Genomic DNA, 20,349 nt, shown 5'->3' on the forward strand with positions numbered 1-20,349 from the left:
TGTCTGAGCCACAGCAGGTGCCGAGACTCAGTGGTGAGCCCCTTGCCCTGGGGGCTGTCATGGTCCCAGCGCCACCGCCACTGCTGAGGCTCTGGAATGTTCCAGCAGGCTCCGGTGCTGAGGCCCTGCCTTCACACCCCAGTTCCCTGCTCCGTGACAGCAGCCTGGCTCTGCCCTGAGGCGTTTGGACCAGGGCCCCTGCTTCCAAAGACCACGCCCCGGTCTCCTTGAAGTGCTCACCTGCAGGCCCCCCGAACCCTGCACACCTTCGGGGTGATCTTGTGAAGAACCCGTAAGGGAGGCTTGAGGTTGTCCAGCAGCGGGGAGTCTTTCTGCCCATCTTTCTGGGGCGCAGGCTGGCATCTGACAGGGAGGGTCTTTCGGGGAGGTCAGGGGGCTGGGCCTGCCTCCCCGCCTCTGGACTCGCCCTCTGCTGGCTAGGACCGGCCTCCTCCTCAGGGCGCCGCGCTGGGCAGCGATGGCCTCCCAGCACCTGGGACCTGCGGACTGAGCTGGGCAGGTGTCTTGTTTCTGGGCTAAGGAAGCAACCGAGTCAGCAGGCCGGAGCCCCGGGGGGGGGGGTGCGGGGGGCCACGCTATGGCTGCCGCCCTCCAGCCTCCCCACCAGGACCTCCCCCTGGGTGGCCCCAGCAGGTCCTCGAGAACTGTGTTGTGACCGTTTCTTTCCTCTTGGCGCCTCCGCCGGTGCACGCAGGGAGCCCCGCTGAGAGTCACGTGGCGAGGGCGCCAGCCGCAGGACTTGCCCGCCTGTGCGCTCCCTGCCAGGGTGGCCCTCTTGTCATTAGCTGGTGGCCCAGGACATCACGATGGCAGCCCAAGCCAAACACAGTGGTGGCTGCTCGTGGGTGCGCCCCAGAGAGCTGGAGCCCGGTGCTGCAGCGCCGCGCCGTGCACATCGGGCACCGAGTTCAGACAGGCCTCGGCGCCCCCTCGCACGGGCACAGCCCCAAGCACACCGGCCATGCCCGCGCTCCCCTGCAGGGCGGCTGGGCCACGTCAGCCTCCCAGGTGCCAGCTTCCTCCTCCATCCGGTGGACGGACGTTCTCCGAGGCTCTGTCCTGGGCTCCCAAGTGTCACACGTCTCCTATGACCAGGGTCGGGCTCATTCTCTGTGGAGATGCTCAGAAAACTCAGGCGGTTTCTGCCCACGGCCCAGAGTCACAGCTGGACACTTCCCCCGACACCCAACCAAACCCAGCCAGACACGGCGGCGGGACTGGTAGCAGTCAGGACCTCGTATGCGGCACCCCCATCACCCCACCCCTGCCACCCCTGCCACCCCCGTGCACCGTCTGAGAGGCTATCGGCCTGACCATCCCAGAGGGGCTGTGAGCAGAGGGGCCGGAGCGCGGGGCAGGGCTCTGTGGGCTGCACACTCTGCTTCAGCTTTCTCCTTCAGCGGCCCCCATCCTGCCTGACTGTCCCCCACGCACAAGGGCCCCTCACCCTGCAGGAGGGGACACATTGGCAGGGGACACAGGAACAAAGGCTGAGCCTGTCGTGTGGGACACTGAGACACTTTCGGGGGGGGATCCTCGCTGCAGGTCTTGAAGGCGGAGGGTCCTCCCACCCAGCCCCGCCTCCGAGCAGATGGGTCCCTGTCCCCTTCCACTGACCAGCTGTGGCGGAGCCCGGGGAGGTGCTGGGCCAGCACTCGGGGTCCTGGTGCCAGGGGCGGGCTTGCTGGGGTGCAGGAGCGGAGAGGAGGCTGTGAGCAATGGGGCTTCCCAGAGAGGCTGGCCGGCCCATCCTGTCCTGAGCCCTCCCTGTCTGTCCCTGGGGAGGACAAGTCTGTCCGTCATCCCGTGTCACTGTCATCGGAATCCAACAGGTCACCAGGGGCCCCCTGCCCCGGGATAGAGCGACTCTCGCTTACTTTCAAGGAGACCATGCACAGTGCTGCCGTGGGAGTGGGCAGAGCAGGGCCACGGGGGAGAGCACTGGACCTGGTCCACGCCGGCCACCTCTCAGGCTCGGGGCAGAGCGGGGCTGGCCCAGCCTATGGCAGACACTGGGCAGAGGCACCCACAGCGCCATGGCCGGCCACTCACACACATCCCCGGGACGTCTTCTCTCATCCCCACACTCTAGTCAGGCACCCCCCTTCTGTGTCCACGGCCCTTCGAGGTGGAGGCCTTGATGGCGCGAAGGGCGCCCGGGAAGCAGCCCCCCGTGGGAGGGAGAGCACAGGAGGTGGGCGGTCGGGGGCCACGGTTCCAGGCAGCCTGTGCGAGAAGTATGGTTCTGCAGGGCGTGCGTGAACGGGTTTGCGGGCTGTGGAGCGGTGGGGCCCCGCAGGGGCAGACGGCAGCCGGGGTGCGAGCTGCCAGCATGGGCGGGAAGAACTGACTGGTCCCCGTTCTGCAGTGGAAGTGACTGGGCCCAGATAGGAACAGGGACGCTCGTCTCCAGGGACAGGAGGGAAGGCAGAGGACAGGCAACGAGGCAGGCAGGCGAGCTGGTGAGCCGGACACTCCCTCCCAGCCGCTACAGCCGCATGAGGAGGCCCGGCAATTGGAGAGGGCGAGGGTGGCGGAGCGAGTCCGGGGGCTGACGAGGAGGAGACGGAGCTGGAGCCGTCGTCCGGGTGTGAGAGCTGAGGGGAGTGCGCAGTGATCCTCGTTCAGGGTGACCGTGTTTTTCTCCAGCCGCCTGGGCCGTGGAGGGAGGCCTCTCTAGTGCAGGGCCGGGTCTCAGTGGTTCTGCCAGGTGAACACATGGCAGGGGAGGGACAGGTGTGCAGGGGGCGGTGGGTGTGTGACTCGGGCGTGGCCGTTCAGCTTTACCCATCCGTCCATCTACTCCTCCATCCATTTGTCCATCCCTCCATCTGTCTGTCCATCTCTCCATCCATCCATCTACCTACCTGTCCATTCGTCTGTCTGTCCATCCATCTACCCATCCGTTTATCCATTTATCCATCTGTCCATCTGTCCACCCACTTACTTTCCACCTGTGTGTCCATCCATCCGCTTTTCACCGGCTCACCCATTCCACTGTCCATCGCACAGGACTACTTGCCGTCGGGGAAACCCATTCGGTGGATAAATAGGCACCTAGGACCCCCCCGCTGGCTCAGAGGGGGGTTGGAACCCCCTGTGCATGCTGCGCCCCTCTCAGGACCCTGCTGTGAAGGGCCCCGGTTGTGTCAGTGGGGCAGGGGGCCAGGTTCCCGGTTGCTCCAGGCCTGGCCTGATAAGTCACCGAGGTCCGGTTAGCCATGAAACGAGGCAGGAGCAATGTCCGCCTCATGGGCTGGAGGGATGGAAGGAGCTCGTGTCCGAAAAGCAGAGAACGCTGTGTGCTCAGAGGGGCCGACCGTGGGCGTGCCACTGGTGGCCCTCGCTGTCCCACCTCACCCTCGCAGCGCCAGGCGACCCCACCTTTGTGTCCCAGGCTCCCTGCCAGAGGGGGGCGCTGCGTGCAGCCGGGATCCACTGCAGTGAGAGGGATCAGCAGCCGTCACTCAGCCCAGATGGGCCCCGGGGAAGGGGGGCGTGGGAAAGGGCGGGTGGGTGAGAAGGGATCCTCGGGGAGAAGAACCTCCCTTTCTCCAAGCCGGGGAGGAGGGGAGGAGGAGGGGAGGAGGGTCGGAGGAGGGGCGCCGGGAAGATGGGAGTTAGCGAAGGTTCTAATCAAATACTTATCTGTCCATTGATTCCGTGAGCCGCCTCTCGCCGTGCCCTGGCGGTCCCACAGTCCCCTCCTGGTTCTCCTGCCCCTCCCTCCTCACCACCCTCCCGCCCTCTGGGCCTGCCTCGCTCCCACACCTGGGCGCTGTGGGCGTGTCTTCATGTGTGCATGCACACCGGGTTTCCCTCCCATTATGAGGAGCACAGACGCTGCCCCAGTTTCTGCAGAGAGGGAGGGGACCCGGTGACCTCACCAAGGAGAAGGACAGGAGAAGTTAGGGGTGTCAGGCACTGAGACCATGGAGGCTGGCATTGGGGGGTTGGGGAAGCGGGGGGGGGCGGGGCTGGGCCCTGGACACAGCGTTGACCTCAGACCTCCATCTACATGGAGGGGGCAAGGCTGGGGCCGGTGGCAGAGGGCCTGGCAGGGTCTTTGACTCACCGTCGCCCCCTGTGGCCAGGCCTCTCCGGGCACCTTTCACTCTAACAACTGACTTGACTTTGAGGTCACTGTCTGACGGTCCCTCCCCTCCCCCACTGGACTGCAGACCCTGCAGAGGCAGGGGCTGCCTGTCACGACCCCTGTCCCCCAGTGCATAGTCATTAGGTGGGTAAGTAGTGACCGGGTGGAGGCTGTGCCTAGAGCGGGTCCAGCACGCTCTCCAGAGGAGTGCCCGTCTTGGGGCGGGGGAGACAGACCAGGACACAGACACCCAGCGTGCCCGGTGATCGTGGCGGAGGACCGGGGGAGCACCCGCGGAGCGCCCCCTCCACGGGACTAGGGGAGAGCAGCCCTGCGTGTCAGATTGCCCACGCCTGCAAAGGACCCTTCCACGCAGTGAGGAAGCAGCCCCCACCGCTCCAGAGTCAGGGCTGTCCCCTGCAGACACACTCAGAAGGCTGGCAAGTGCCTCGCCGGCCCAGAGGGGCTGCTGCCAGCCAGCCCTCGGTGTGCGTCTACAGTGAAGGACACCCAGTGGGAAAAGCCAGAACGCACCCCAGCCCACCTTCCCCCCAACACCACAGGGGACCCCAGTCCCTCCCCTGGGGCTGAGGGACATTCTCTAGGACTGCTTTTCATGCCCTTCACTGTTGGTCCCCACAGCACCCAGATTGCAGGGAGTGGCTAGAGATGGGAGCCGGGCTGGGTCTCCCCGGGAGTCTGACTGGCCTTCTCTCTCTCTCTCTCTCCACAGGGCAGCCAGGACGCCACGGCTCCGCCCGAAGCGATGGCCCAGCCCTACCCCCCCGCCCAGTACCCCCCACCACCGCAGAACGGCATCCCCGCCGAGTATGCCCCACCCCCACCGCACCCCACGCAGGACTACTCAGGCCAGACCCCTGTTCCCCCGGAGCACGGCATGACCCTGTACACACCAGCACAGACCCACCCCGAGCAGCCGGGCCCCGAGGCCAGCACGCAGCCCATCACCGGGGCCCAGACCGTGCCGGTAAGGAGCCCCCGAGACCCGAGGCTTCAGGAAGCAGGGCCCCCCGCCAGGGATGGCTCAGGGTGGCAAGGCGAGCCTGTGGGTGGAGAGTCAGGGTCCATAGTGGGGGTCCCAGCCATCGTCCCACCCACCTGCAGCTGCTCACCCCTGACACCAAGCATCTTTCTGGTGGCACCTGCTCAGCCAGGCACAGTGGGGTGGGCAGCCACCGGGCCTGAAGCAGGCCCACCACCTGCAGCCGCCCCCCAACTCCGCTCCCTGAGCCAGACTTCAGCCCAGCTGTCACCTCACCTGGGAGACAGAGCGTGTCCCCGGCTGCCAGTGACCTGTTCATGGGAAGCAAGGGAAATGGCCAAAGCTGGGCTGGCAGCCTGGGCTCCCCCGGTGTCGCGGGGGCAAGCGGCAGGGCTGGCAGCGGGCGAGGGGGCCAGGGCCGCAGAGCCGCCTCTGTGGCAGGCATTCCTATCACTTCTAATCACTTGTAACCTACCTGCTTGGCTGCCCTCCAATCAGATAGCTTCAATTATGTGGTTGTAATAGTGCAGCTCTGAGGGAAAAGGGCTGAGCCCTGCACTTTCCCGATCAGAAGGAGTGTGGTGAGGAGTGGCCATGCCCCGGGGCCAGCCCTCCAGGAGACCGGCCGCCCTGACCCTTCCCTCGCTCCTCAGTGCATTCCTGAGGTGCCCACCCCCACCGCTAAGCTGGAGCCAGGGGGTCATGCAGTCATCCCTGCTGGCTCGTCCCCAGGGCTGGCTGGCCAAGCTGGGCGAGGGGCCAGCTGCTCTGAGCTGCGCAGGAGAGGCAGTGCCCTGGTGGCTCCTGGTGGGTGCACCCCGACCGAGCCCCCCCCCCCGGCCGCCCTCCCCTAATCCAGTCTGGCTCCCAAGGTGCTACACGGTTCCACATGTCTCCGCCCTCCCTGTGTGGGCAGCACCATCCGCGCCCTCTGGGGCGAGAGCCCAGCCAGCCCTGGGGCTGGACTGGACAGACCCTCATTCGGGGCTCGGCCAGGCCCTTCCTCCCGGCCCGAGTCTGCACCAAGCCATGAGACTCCTGTGCGCTGCCGTCCCTGGTGCGGCGTCTCCTGGAGACGCCCCCAGAGCTCCTACAGATGGACAAAGCCGAGTGTGTGGGTCACAGACCTGGGAACAGCCAGACCTCCCCCTGCCCTGCACATGGTTTGGTACGCCAATCGTGGCCTGTGCGTGCTCGGAGAAGAGGTGAGCACAGCCAGAGGAGGGACCCGCCGCGAGCGATGGCAGCCGCTCTGAGGGATGTCAGCCGTCAGGGGGCATCTGGTCAGGCCTCATGACTGCTCACCGACTCAAGTGAGCCAGGGATTCATCACTAGGAGACAAGGGGATCAGATGCATGACAGCCGGTGCCGACACCGCAGAAGGAGCCCAAGGCCTCCTCCACAGCAGGGCCCCTGCCGTCAATCACCAGACATCTGGGGGGCACCTGCTGTGCACTGGGCACCGGGTACATGAAGCAGTGACCAGCCCTACCCCGCAACGGCCACCGGGTCCCACCAACCAAGGACACAAAAGTTGAAAGGGCCAGTTGCGGCCTCTGTGGCTTTGAGAGCCCAAGGCCCCTGAGGGGACCCAGCGTCCCCAAGAGCAATCCCCACTGAGGGGGTGAGAGGCCCACTGCTCTGGCCCAGCACCAGCCCGGGGGGCGGCAGCCTGAGCAACCTTCCTTCAGCCCGGGGCTCCTCAGGTCCTGCGAAGGGTCAGGGTCTGCAGACCCCCATCTGGGGACCAGGACAGGATGCTCTTCTGGAGGCCCTGGGCCAGATGAGCACTGCAGACGGAAGTCACCAGGCAGCCAAAGGCCAGTAGCTGCCCCGTGAGACGTCAGCTGCCGCCGAGGGTGTGAGCGCTCTGGTCCTGGAGTACTGACTCCTGTGTTGCCTTGCCGCCTTGGCCTAGCTGGCAGCCCTGAGCTCCGGGTCGGACAGGCAGAAGAGGCGATGAGTCTGCCCCTACTCCAGACCCAGGGGAGGCCCTGCCATGGGCCTCCGGCTGGTGGGGTGCAAACAGAGGACACCAGCGGCACCCACGGAACCAGTGCGGTGGCAGCTGAGACCAGCAGGTGGCGTCGTTCAGAAAGAGCCCACAGTGGACACACACTCTGCCCAAGGAGGGGGCTGCCCAGTGCCCCGTGTGAAACAAGCCTTCCTCAACCGAGGGCTGGAGGCTGCAGGCAGAAAAGGCCTCCTCCGAGGCTGACGTCCCGCCCACTCACGGGGGTGAGCGTGTCCGGCAATCGGCCGACAGCCATCGCACAAGAATCCAGGAGCTTTTGAAGGAGCAGGGGCGGGGGGTGCGCTGCTGCTGCAGAGACAGGAGGTTTGCAAGGCCTGCTTCAGCTAGTCCGCCATCAGCAAGCCTGCCAGCAACAGGGCGCAGCTCCTCATCTGCCGCGGGGTCCCATTGCTGGGTGAAGGGAGCTTCAGGCTCCTGGAGGATGGGGAGGGCAGCATCTGGGGTCCATCCGAGCCCACCACGGCCGCGCCCCGCCTTGGAAAGGTGGGGGTGGGGGTGGGGGTGAAGGCCAAGGTGATGCAGGGACGCGGAAGCAAAGCTGCTGAGACCGCCTCGGGAGGGAAGGGGTCACCTTGCGTCACTGGCGTGGTTTCGTGTTTGCCTGCCTTCACGCACTGAAGGCTTAAAAAATGGCGAGGGCGTGCGGTGCGGGGAGCCCCCGGAAGGGCGGCCGGGCTGCCTGGGCCAGTGTGATAAATGGTGAGAAGGCCTCTGTCTCCCCCCGGGTGGCCGGCGTGCCGTCACACTGGGGCTTCTCGGCGTATCTCGCAGTTTTACAGTCATTGAGCCCATTTATCTGCTTCCGTGCAGCTGCGCTCCGGGCCAAGGGCGCCCTCCTCACTGGTGTCCTGGCCCCACCCGTGGCTCCGTCTGCACAGCACTCCCCCACCCCGAACCCCAGTGGCTCCCCTTAGGGTTTGGGGGGAATCTGAATCTTGTTCACACCTGGTGAGCTCAGTCTCTTCTGGCCCTTCCCCCCACTCCCCACGTAGGGCTCCCCTCTCTCCTCTACCAGCCGGGCCTCCAGGCTGGGTTAGCCACTGCCCTCTGCTGGCCTGAAGTCAGCATTGCATGTCCCTCTCCCACCTGGATTCCCCATCCAGTGCCCAGGAGCAGCGGAGAGGGTGTGGGCTTATGGAATTCAGGGGCTGTGGGGGTGTGTGACAGTGACAGAGGGCACCCGGCCCACCCTGAGCGCTGTGTGAAAAGCCACACTTTTCGGTAGCTAGAGGGCGGTCCCCAGACCTCGGCAGGAATCGCTGATGCCTGGATGAGTCCTCGGGGGCTTAGTGCAGGCTTGCTCTCTGCAAGAAACAGTGGCACCAAGGCAGGAGGACAGCAGGGGACCTGGGGCAGGAGGCTGGGCAGAGGGCACGTCAGGAGATGGCCCCTCGAGGCGGCCCTTGCTGATCCCCACAGAACAGAGCCTGCATCTCCAGCGGCCCACCTCTGGGCACACGTCCGTTCCACAGCCGGACAGAGGGCTCCAAGGACATGTACCTGCTGGCACCGAAGCTGCTGCGAGGGGTGGCCGCCTGGGTGACGCAGGCCTCGAAGGGACGGCGGCTTCAACCCCATGCCGGGCACTCGCTTCTCAACACGGAACGCAGAGTCTAGGAGACGTGTGGACAGGAAGCTCCTACAGCCCTCCGGGCCTCTCCCGAGTGTCCCCGGCTCATGTCCTGGGTCCCGCTCGGCAGCCCTCTCCTGTGGCACCTGCTGCCCTGGAGCCTGGGCAGAGGCCTCATGGCTGAGCCCTGGAAAGGATGGCCTCTGAAGACAGCTGCTCTGGAGTTCAGAGAGGGACCCTGGCCACTAGCCAGCAGGTGGCCCTGGGCCAGCCTCCGCCCAGGGGACTCCATTTTCTCAGCCTCGAGCACAGCGGCCTCACCCTGTCCGGCCCCGAGGGGGCGGGGCTTGTACTGGTCAGCACTCCTCTGGCTGCCAGTGACAGATGCCCACCAGAAAGCGGCCTCCCACCTCTTGCTGCCAGCCCCCCGCCTCTGCTCCTCAGGACACACGGGAGACCACAGCCGCCCACTCTCGCAAGTTCCAGCACAGGCTCGAGGACCTGCCCTTCCCTCCCTTCAGACAGCAGGAAGGCTCCGCGTGGCCTCGAGACAGCCAGGGCCCCCCTGCCCGCTGTGGGGGTCGTGGCCTGGGCGCTGACCCTGCGACTCGGGGGCAAGTCTGAGCAGTGTGCTGGGGCCTTGATTTCAAGAGGACCCTGGAGAGGAGCCAGAATGGAGCCGGGAAGGGAAGGAGGGAGCAAATGTGGCGTTCTCAACTCGTTATCCTCACGGTGCCGTGCTCGCCGCCCACCAGGGGACCTGGGGGCCGAGGGAACCTGTGGCAGGGAACCGGGCTTCTGGCCACCGCCCCCCCCCCCGTCCCCTCTGAGCACAGCTCCTGGACACTAGGGCTCCGCCCTGCCTCGCCAGAGGGCTGCTCCTGGGCACACGTCCTGGAGCAGGGCTGGCATTCGGCAGTTCTGCGCTGTGACTGGCATACAGGTGGCCTCGGGCCGTGGCAGCAGCTCATGGCAAGCTGTTGGGACACCTCAGTCAGCAGCCACTGGTCACCGAGCCGGCGTTGACGGAGCACCTGCTGACGACCTTCCGCACTGGGATTCGGCAGGGATGGACCCAGGCACAGGCCACCCGCTCAGTACCCCAACCTCGCGCCACCTCGGGGCCTCGTCCCGGTCCGTCCTCCTGGGGAGCTGCGGGGGGCGGGGCCTCCTCAGCAGCAGCTTTGCTTCCTGGCCCCAGAGCCCCCAGGAGGCCCCCTGTTGAAACCATGTTCGGGTGCAAAACGGGGACCAGCTGTGAAGGACGGATCTTGGTCACCTGGAGCCTTAGAGGGAGTGGCCGCTGAAGTGCCCAGCAGCAGCGAGGGGCTAGAATTTGAGGCAGCCCCCTCGTGGCCGCAGGGTGGGGGCAGTACCCCTACATGTAGGTGTGTGCGCCTGGCGGTGCATTCCGAAATGTCCACTTTCTCATCAGGCCTTGGAAGCCAGAAGGGCCCCTGTCAGGCAAAAGGGCAAACCCGGGAGCTCGAGAACCAGACAGTCCACGGAGTCAAGGGACTGTGGTCAGTCCTCGGCCTCGTGGAGGAGTGGGGGCACAGCAGGCGAGGGAGGCCTGGCCCTGCGCTGGTTTTCCTGGGCGCAGCTCAGGCGGGGGTCTGCAGGTGGCGCTGCTGTGCCGCGTGCTGTTCGCCCAGACACCTTGGCAGCTCTGCCCCCGGAAGGGAGGTGGGTCCGAGGGGCTGGGAGGGCCTGGTCTGTACACAAGCCCCTCCACAGGGTGGTGGCTGAGGGGGCCCCTCACATCCAGGCCGTCTCCCCACAGCAGACAGACGAGGCGGCACAGACGGACAGCCAGCCCCTCCACCCCTCCGACCCCACAGAGAAGCAGCAGCCCAAGAGGCTTCACGTCTCCAACATCCCCTTCCGGTTCAGGGACCCCGACCTGCGGCAAATGTTCGGGGTGAGTGTGCGCGGCCCCCCTCCCGGCCCGGGCCCACAGTGGCTCCCCTGGTTTCACGCCCCGACTGCCTCCTGCTTCCTGGTCCAGCCGGCTCTGGCCTGAGCCCATGGGGTAGGAGGGAGGGATGAGGGTGGCACAGTGGCAGGGTGCCACCCCTGCACCCCCTCCAGACATCAGCCCGCCTGTCCCTCAGGCTCCACAGGGAGGCCAAGGCCGGTGCCTGTCAGGTCATCAATTTGCGGCGAGGGGCCCAGGCCATCTGGGCTCCTCAGGACACCTGGAAGGGTGGCCTCCTGGCCGCCCAGCAGCCCCCCAGCCCCTGCCCCACCCCCGCCACCACTGCCATGTGCCTTGGGGCGGCACTCAGCCTCTCCGTGCCAGCGTGGGGGCTCCCGGAGAGCACACCGTGGGCAGGACAGGTGCCAGGCCACGTCCCACCTGGCTCCTCGGCCTGTTCCGGGTTCCGCGCCGCAGGGCCTCAGCCAGGCGCTGTGAGAGGCTGCCGGCAGGGACCCCTGTAGTCCTTTGATCACTTTATCCTGTCACTTGACTGACCCCCTGGCAGGCGCCAACGCACACTGGGTGCTGGGCCACAATGTGGACGGGCAGGTGGGCAGCAGCCAGGTGCGTGGCCCCGAGCAGGGCAGCCCCTGGGTCCCGACCGCCCACCACGGAGGACACACGCGCCGACCTGTGTTGCTGCCCCCCACCCTCCGTCACTCCGAACTGTCCCTCCTGCCTGCCCTGCATCCCCCCCGACCTCTGCCACGAGCGAGGTGGGCCCGGGACCCTGAGCCCCCCACGCCACCCCCACCTCAGGTGGGTTCGTCGGGGACAGGCCCAGCACCCACGCCTGACCTTGCCCTGGATATCCACTCCCCTCCTCGGGGGCCTTTGGATTTGGGGTTAGACTTGGTGGGAAGCTGGTAGGACTGAGAATCATCTGGGCCCGGACCCCTGGAGCCTGGGGCCCCGCCGGGTGGCGGGTATCCCGGGCCCTACGGGACCCATCACCTCACCCAGCATCTACATGTGCCCACCCCCCCCAGCCCCCCCACCGGGGCACCACCTTCCTCTCTCCCGCAGGGTGGGGACGGCACTGCTGGCTGGCTGCATGCCACCTTGCTGCCCTGTGACACCCACCTCTGGGATATTTCAGGGTGAAGGGGAGCCCCACCTGTGTATAATCCGGAGGCCCCGGGACGGGCCCTTCAGGAGCTCACTGGCATTTTGGGGGCCTGGTCACAGTTTGTCAGTCTTGTGAGCTGGTGAGAAGGACGGGGCCACCCCATGTGTCCCAGGCCAGTGCCAGTGTGTCCTGTTCAGGCAGGGCCTGGGGTCCGGCCCCACCCGGCACAGGCCACCGACCCACGGAGGCCTTCTGGGCGCTCTCTCTTCCAGGGGCTCCTGCCCCCCTCAGCACCCACCTGTGGAAAGGTCTTTTCCCTCTAGTGTGGATCGGGGGGCCTGTCAGCAGCCTGTGGCAGAGCCTGACATCCTGGCAGAGAAAGCTCTCTTTGCCAGGAGGTGGGGAAGGTGCCTCTGTCCCCTCACGCTGCGCGGACAGCCTGTCCTGTCCCTGCCCTGGCGGAGGGGCCGGGACGGAGGGCCAGACTCCGCCCTGGTGCGGGGTCTCCCGGGGAGCAGGCTGCCTTAACCCGCCGCCATCTCCTGTCCCCCCGCCCCTCTCTGTCTCCGCAGCAATTCGGAAAAATTTTAGACGTGGAGATCATTTTTAACGAGCGGGGCTCCAAGGTGGGTGCCGCCCAGAGGCCGCCACCATTACAGCGCCGGCTGTAGGTCCCGCCAGGCTAACGTGTGACATGTGCGTTTCCTTCCTGGAGAGCTTCGAGCCCGAGGACCCCTGAGTGACACGGGTGCTTGTACTCCCCTCCTCCGCCCCCTCCCCCACTCTCTGTGTTGTGGTTGCTGCTGCTGCCGACGCCTCTTTCTCTCTGAGCTGCCAGGACCTCTCTGTGTGCCGGGACTCCCCGGTCCTTCTCCTTCCTGGGGGCAGGGCCTGCCTGGGAGTCAGCCCTGAGGCTGGGGGTGGGGCTGTGGGGCGGCAGGCGCCCCAGCTGAGATGGGCCCTGCTCTCTGCTCTGGAAGACACTGCCCCACCCAACCAGGCTGCCCCGCTCAGGCCCTCTAACCCAACCTTCAGTGAGGGCGACAGCCCCGGACCCTGGCAGGGCCAGTGTCTCCTGTAGCTTTGACCTGTTCCCCTTGGAGAGGCCGGCTGGTGAGCTCAGGCCCACCAGGCCAAGCCAAAGGCTGCCCCCACCTGGGGCCACGCCCCTCCTGGGTGCCCGCTGGTGGCCCCAGGACGGACCTCCCAGGACAGGCCTCGGGACTGCCTGAGTCTCCTCCAGTTCCGTTGACTTGACTCCCACCCCCATCTCTTTCTCCTCCCTTCTCCCCCTCCCCCTGCCCCGACCCGTACCTCCTTTTTTCTCTTTTTCTCATCCTGTGTCTTTCTCTCCATGTCTGTCCCTCTCTGCTCACAGGGCTTTGGGTTTGTAACTTTTGAAACTAGCTCAGATGCTGACCGAGCCCGGGAGAAGCTGAATGGGACGATCGTAGAGGGACGGAAAATTGAGGTGCTCAGATAAGTGTGCCGGGGCAGGGGCGCCCGCCACCCCAGCCCCCACCCCAGGTCCCCTGCTGTCCTGTGAGCGCCAGGCCGGGGTCCCTGGGGCGGGCTGGGCAGGGGCCGGGCAGGGCCGCACAGAGGCCAGAGCCCCAGCCTGTCACATGCCACCTTGTGGGTCTACATTTCAAGCCCACCCCAGGACCCCACCCCCCGGCCCTGCTTCCTCTCTCCTTCCTGAAAAAGAGCCCCACAACTGAGGGAGCAGACAGACACTGGGAGGACCCCAGAAATCACGTGTGCGAGGCCTGGCAGCTTTGAGGACCACGGCCATCCTCCGCTGGCCTGCCGCTGGGAGGGCCCAGTACTCCTCCCCACCCGATGCTGCCAACCGCAGCTTCCCCTCCGCCTCACCCGCACAGGGCCAGCAGCAAGTGGCCAGGGCCTAGAATGGGACCCTGCCCAGGGGAGCAGCAGGAAGAGGAGGCAAGGCCCCCAACATCCCTGCTCCTCCCTGTCCCTCACCAGGGCTGTGGCTCGGGGCTGTCTGGGGGCTGGGCTACCCCACAGTAGGGCAGCCAGGGGTGGTTCAGAGGGCAGGGTCAGCAGCTGTCCCAGCCCACAGGAAGGGCAGGGAGGGGTCATGGGGAGGGTTTCCGAAGGGGGAAGTACTGGAGGCACTGACCTTGGCCAGGCTCCAGCCCAGCACCCAGTGGCACTCAAGGCCCTAGGGGCTGACACTGGGCCCCTCCCCTTCCACCCCTGCCCCGCCCCTGCTCCCTTCTGCTAGAGGTCGTCTCCTCCTTCTGCCACCCCGTCCAGTGCCCTGGGCTCAGGTCTGGAGAGTAGGACCCACCCCCTCGGTCCCCACCTGCCCCTCCCTCACTGGCCTGTCCCCGTGGGCACAGGGCCCCCCTCAGAAAGCTCTGGCCTCGGGGATGGGGCAGACTGGCCGACAGTTCAGTGCCTGCAGCTAGGGGGCATCTGCCTACAGCCGCCCAGGCTGGAGACCGTCTTGGGGGCAGTTCTTGTAGCTGGCCTGAGAGCAGCTTCTCCGGTGACATTGGGTTGCCAGAGAGAGCCTGGGGCTTGGTTTGTGGAACTGCCAGGGGAGGTCAGGAGCCAGCGAGTCTGGACATAGCGCCTGAGCCGAGGGCCCGGGTCTGGGGCCAGGCCAGGCTGCAGCCCGTGCTGGGAGCGGCAATGACCAAGGCTTCCCGGAGGCGGGTGGCACAGCCAGGAGAGGAGGCCAGGCTGGAGAGCAGGCCAGCTCGCAGGCCAGGCTGCGGGCGGGGGCTGTCCTGCGCCTCGGCCTGGGTGCCCCAGGCCCTCCCTTTCGACCCCCCGTCTCCCCCCACCCCAAGGGGGCCATGGAGAAGTGCAGGGAAGGACTGGGGCGGCCCATGGCCCCCAGGGGCCCGAGGCTCCCCTCACCCTCTCACTCCCTCTTTCTGGGCAGGTCAATAACGCCACAGCCAGGGTCATGACCAACAAGAAGACTTCAAACCCCTACACCAACGGTAAGGGGCCCAGGACCCCGGGGAGGCTGCAGGGGCTGACAGAGGCCTGGACGGATCCCGGGCTGCTGGGGGCTGACCTTCATGAATGCTCCGGGCCCCCCCGGGCCCCAGCACTCCTGTCAGAAGCAGCCAAGTTGGCCAGCAGGAAAGCTGGGGAGGCCCACCCCCGGGCACCCAGCTGGAGAGACTCCCAGGCTTTCCTGAGCTCGCACGGCACCCAGAGACCACGCGGACAGGCTGTGGGCACAGTGGGGTGGTGGCTGCTTCCTGATTGTTTCCTATTTCTAAGCACTAAGGAGGACCTGGGCTCCCGGGAGACGCTCCATATTTAGTGAGTGATGGTGAAGGCAGGGACAGTCCCCCCGGGGTCTCGGAGATGCTGAGAGGTTGTGGCCACCAGAGGAAGTCCTGCTGGCCCATTGTGTGTGTCAGCCAAGCAGTTCTCTGCCAACCTGACCGTGAGCAGATGGGCCTGTCCTCTTTGAGGACGCGACAGCTGGGGCCGAGCACAGGCAGCTGGGAGAAGTGGAGGGGAACTCGCCGAAGTTTCCCCTAGTTTGACCTGGTGTTAGTGTTACTGTTTACAGAAGGAAGAAGGGGCCACCCAGGCGGGTCTTGGGCTGCCTCTCATCTGGGGGCCCCGACAGTTGCAATGGGCCGAGACTGACAGGTAGAGGGACAGACAGAGGCTCCGGGACCCCAGAGTGGGCGGGTGGAGGTGCCGGGCCGTGTGAGGCAGCAGCCCAACCTCCCAGGGTGAACCCGGAGAGCCGCTGGGGCAGAAGCCGGGGGAGGTGGGCTCGGGTCGCTGCCGCCGGGACTCGGCTCCAAGGAAGCTTCTCACCGAGACCAGTGGGGGTCGTCCCAGGAGGTGGGGAGTCCCTTCCCTGAGGTGTGTGGGTTTCCGACCCCAGCAGTAGCAATCAGGCATAGACATCTCTGCAGTGGCGTCCCAGAGCCGGTGACGGAAGGCAGGTCGCTGGCTCGTGGAGAGAGTGGGGAGGGGCACCCTGTCCTGACCCCTGGGGCCAGAGCCAACCCGAAGCCCGCTGGGGTCCAGCCCAGAGGCCTTGGACTGTGCACCGGGGCCCCTGGTGGGAGAGGAGAGGAAGGCTGGCCCCAGAGCAGCCAGTCTGGAGAGAGGGAGTGGCCAGGAATTGGGGTCTGGCCCTGCCACACACCAGCTCTGTGGTGCGAGGCTGCTGCCCCTCTGAGCCCCACGTCCTCATCTGTGCAATGGTGGGTGGGCTACCCACCCCCTACCGCAGTGGGTGGGCTCGGAGCGAGTCGCACGAGGGAGAGGGCTCAGCAGATCCTGCCCCATAAACAGAATCCAAAGGCCCTTCCTCCCCAGGCGCCTTCCACTGGCTGCTCTGGGGGCAGGCACAGTGGGAGCTGGTCCCAGGACACTCGCAGGAGGTGGGAGGGGGCTCCAGGCAGGGGCGGAGCTTCCGTTGGGCAGCCTCTGACCGTCGGGGAAGGCAGCCAGGGGCCCACAGGAGACAGCCCTCCCTCGACTGGGTTCTGTCGAGCTTCCGGAACCCTTCGAACCAGCTGGGGGCATGCCCACATTTACATAACACGCCCCACTTTCCCTTCTTCATTCTCCCGCAGACATCGGGGACCCCAGGGAGCCCCAGTGTGCTGGGACAGGTGCCCCTGTCATGGGAGGCCCGGGGCAGGCTGGGAAGGGCCGCAATTCTGGGGAGAATCTAGACCACACCCAGGCGGGTGGGTGGGCAGCCCCTGCGATTAGCCCCCTCCCCGTGAAGCACCCCCCCCCAGACCACCGAGGCAAGGGGTCTTGCCCCCAGGGGGAGAGGGGGCTCCCCAGTGTACAGGTGTAGTGTGCGGTGGGGAGAGGATGGGGAAGACGGTGACTGGAATCTTTGCTTCTGTTCTAGGCTGGAAGCTCAACCCTGTGGTAGGCGCAGTCTACGGGCCTGAATTCTATGCAGGTAAAGGCCGGGAGGGGTGAACCGGGCGTGGCCAGGGTGTGGTCTGGGCGTGGCCAGGGCGTGGTCTGTGGGCGTGGCCGGGCGGTGTGGTTGGGGTCCAGCAGGTCCGGCCGGTGGGTGTGGCTGCTCCCAGGCCGGGCTGTCCAGCCCACACTCACCTGGCCCCCTTTCTCGCCCCCTTTCCTGCAGTGACGGGGTTCCCCTACCCCACCACAGGCACGGCCCTTGCCTACAGAGGCGCACACCTACGGGGCCGGGGCCGGGCCGTGTACAACACGTTTCGGGCTGCGCCGCCCCCGCCCCCCATCCCAACTTATGGAGCGTGAGTACGGGCGGGCGCTCGGGGAGGAAAGCATGGAGAAGGCCCTGGGGAGTGTGGGGTGGGGGCCTTGGGACAGCGGGATGGTTCGGGCAGCCTTTCCAGAAATGCCGGGGCCTGTGGGAACCCCCACACCTTGGCACTGCATTTTCCTCGCCATATGCAGTGCCCCACTCTGCCGTGGGGGACCGAAGGCCATTGCATTTAGGGGCCATTTACAGCCCCCGCCGGTGCTTTCACGGGACCCTGGTTGGCCCTGGGGTGCAGTGGAGGCCTTCTCCAAGCCCTCGCTGGACCATTTCCCTGGGGCTGCATCCTCCTCCGACGGGAGGGGGGGACACAGCCTGGGGTGGAGTGGGGGGAGGGGGGTGAGAAGGGCCCCTGGGTTCGCGGGAGGGGGGGGAAAGGAGCCGACCAGCAAGGGTGTTACCCTATTGTTATACCGAAACAGGGCGCTGGAGCGAACGCTCGTTAAAATGCCAGTCCCGTGGGCAGGGCCGGCACCCTGCCCGCTCCCTCCTCAGCAGACGCCGGAGCCGGCCTACCCCACCTCCCCAGCGTTCCCACCACTCTCTTGTCCGTTTGCTTCCAGGGTCGTGTATCAGGACGGCTTTTACGGTGCTGAGATTTACGTAAGTGCGGCCCCGGGGGCGGGGGTGGCCCCGGGCTTGGCTGTTGGCAGGAAGAGCCAGCGTGTCCCCGACGGTCCCCCCAACTCCTGTTCTCAGAACCCACAGGGGGGTTGAGGGGCGGCAGCACTGCACCCTTGGGGACCCTGCACAGCCAGAGCTGGGTCATGGAGCCCCCGCTGGGGGTAGCAGCGAGGGGTCTCCCGGCAGCCCCGTGGGCCAAAGGCAGGCCCCGCCTATTGTGCAGAGCGTTGTGTGAGGGGGCAGTGCGTGGCTCCCCCACATCCCTGGGGCCGCGGGTGCAGGTTGAGAGGCTGCGCCTCCCTGCTAAGCCCCTGTGCGTCTCTCCCCCACCCCCACCCTGTAGGGAGGTTATGCAGCCTACAGATACGCTCAACCGGCCGCAGCGGCAGCAGCAGCCTACAGTGACAGGTACAGCGGGGACAGCGGGTCTGAGGCAGGGGAGTGATGGACAGGAGGCCTGGGGCCACCTCCTCCTGGGGGGTGCAGGGTCTGGATAGAGGAGAGCAGGTCTGAATGGGCTCGGAGACCCCAAAACAGCAGGCCCCCCAACTTCTGTAATCATTTCCTGCTTGCATGATGGGGAGGCTGTGGACCCCTGGTTCTCAGGTAGCAGACGGCTCCTCCCCCGCTGCTCTGGAGGCCCCAAGGGGGCAGGTAATCTGGAGTCCCTGCCATTCTCGGTGCCCCCAGATCTGAGGCCCTCTGGCACCAAAGAGGAAGGGCCCCCGGAGCCCACCCGCCTCCTCGCAGGGGTGTGACAAGGCTGGGGAGGGCGGCTCCCGGGACATGGGAGAGCAGCGTGTGTTTTGTGGTCGGGTCCTGGGGGCCCCAGGAGCGGCCCGGGGGCTGGCTCCGGCCCAGGGACACCGGGCCCGCCCTCCCAGTGGCAGGCGGCATGCCCCCTCCGGGACCCACACCTCCGACAGGGCCTCGGTCGCCCAGGCTTTGTCAGGAGCAGGGCAGGCCCCGCAGCCCGGCCCTGTCCCCTCAGAAGCTGGTGTTTCACACACAAAGTAAACTGAGACGAAGATCATCCAGGGGACACTGTGCCACCCGCCTCCAGGGACGAAGTCCCCGCCGTCCTGCACGTCTCCGGGATCTGAACCCCTTCCTGAGCTCTGCCCTATTCTTTCTGGGGATCAGGGTTTTTTCCCCTCCAAACGAGCCCTGTGAGGACCTTTTCTCTTCCACGTGGCACCTGGGAGAACAGGTTCCCCCGGCCCCCGTCGGATCAGCACAGTGGATGTATTAAGAGGGTGGCCAGCTGTGTTCCAGACACTTCTTTCCGAACAGGCGGGAAGGGCAGCAGGGTGATGTTCGGGGGAGGGGCCTGGAGGGAGGATGCTCAGGAAATGTCTGGGAAGAGGCGGGAGACCTGCTGCCACCCTCACCTGCCCCTTCGCCCTGCACCCCTCCCTGTGCTGTCTCCCCAGTTACGGCCGAGTCTACGCCGCTGCGGACCCCTACCACCACACCCTCGGCCCCGCAGCGACCTACAGCATTGGAACCATGGTAAGGAGGCCAGGTGGCCCGGCCTTTGGCCCCTGCCAGGAGGACGAGGGTGCCGCGCTGTGGCCGGGATGGGTGGGCAGGCCCTCAGGGGAACCACTCCAACCTCAGACCAGGGCCTCGGGCCTGATGGCTGGAGGTACCAAGGCCTGGATTTGAGCTGGGGGTGGAGGGGACGGGGACTAGCCCCTGTGCGCCTTCGTGGAGTTAGGAGGAGGCAGGTCCGCCCAGTCAGATGGACGGTCAGCTGCCCAGCGACACTGTCTGGTCCTCCCTCTGGGCAGCACCGTGGAAGGGCTCAGCCTTCGGGGCCAGTGCCTGCAGCCTGCCCAGGCCCTCCCTTCCCACGGGAACACCCACAGAACGTCCCAGCAGAGCTTCCGAGGCAGGCAGGGCCCACTCCCCCTCGTGGGTGTGTCTGTGCCATGGTCCCTCTGTGCCTTGTTGCCCCCGGCCGTGCCTCTTCCCCTGTGGAGGTGGGGAAGGAGGGCCACTGGCTGTCTGTCACCCATGCTCTGGCTCCCAGAGGTGGGGCTGCCCTCCCAGCCTCCTTGGTGGGCTTCGGGGAGCCGTGGGGGCCCCCTGGTGCCCCTGCGTGTCTGTGTGTGTGTGTGCGGCCAGCCATCAGCACACACGGCCCAGCTCACTCTGCACCCCGCGGTCTGCTTCCTGGGCCCACCCTGCCCCCCAACCCCAGGGGCTGTTCACATCAGTTTTTCACTAGCTTGACATCCAGCTTCAAAGATGAAAACAGTTTTCGCGGCTGGTGGGGTAAGCAGGGAGGAGGTTCTGAGTCAATACGGATTTTTCCCCATTTCCTTTGGTTTTGCTTCCTCCTGATTTTTGTTTTGTCTTTTTTGATGTTTAACAAGCCTCAGATACCCCAAGCAGCCCATGGTAACCGCTGGTAGCCACAGGGATCAGGCCTCTGGGGGACCCACAACCCCTCCCAGATGGAGGCCCCAAACCTGCGGCTTGCGGCTCACGGGCCCCTTGGCTCCGGGATCAGCTCCACCGTCCACGAAGCTGCTAGCTGAAGGCTTGCGTTAATGCACAGAGGGTTCCCTCGTATGTTTTATTATTTTTAAGATTTCCTATTCCCCCGGACCTTTTTCTCTGGCGCTGTCCTCTTGCCTTTTCTGGCAAAACTGGT

At 66.2% G+C, this 20,349-nt stretch overlaps 1 protein-coding gene across 1 annotated transcript in view; it reads left to right on the forward strand.

Annotated features, from left to right (window-relative positions):
* The window catches only part of RBFOX3 (RNA binding fox-1 homolog 3), a 245,903-nt gene that overhangs the window by 221,718 nt on the left and 3,836 nt on the right, over positions 1-20,349 (forward strand). Inside the window, exons 5-14 of the mRNA XM_037064176.1 lie at positions 4,851-5,105; positions 10,510-10,647; positions 12,349-12,402; positions 13,155-13,247; positions 14,697-14,757; positions 16,662-16,715; positions 16,905-17,037; positions 17,627-17,666; positions 18,031-18,095; positions 19,121-19,199. Of these exons, the coding sequence (XP_036920071.1) occupies positions 4,884-5,105; positions 10,510-10,647; positions 12,349-12,402; positions 13,155-13,247; positions 14,697-14,757; positions 16,662-16,715; positions 16,905-17,037; positions 17,627-17,666; positions 18,031-18,095; positions 19,121-19,199 (939 nt within the window). The 5' untranslated portion in view covers positions 4,851-4,883. The remainder of the gene's footprint in view (positions 1-4,850; positions 5,106-10,509; positions 10,648-12,348; positions 12,403-13,154; positions 13,248-14,696; positions 14,758-16,661; positions 16,716-16,904; positions 17,038-17,626; positions 17,667-18,030; positions 18,096-19,120; positions 19,200-20,349) is intronic.

This window comes from Sturnira hondurensis, unplaced genomic scaffold (assembly GCF_014824575.4).
Source record: "Sturnira hondurensis isolate 20B ecotype Veracruz unplaced genomic scaffold, ASM1482457v3 Scaffold0001221, whole genome shotgun sequence".
In the NCBI taxonomy this organism is placed as follows: Eukaryota; Metazoa; Chordata; class Mammalia; order Chiroptera; family Phyllostomidae; genus Sturnira; species Sturnira hondurensis.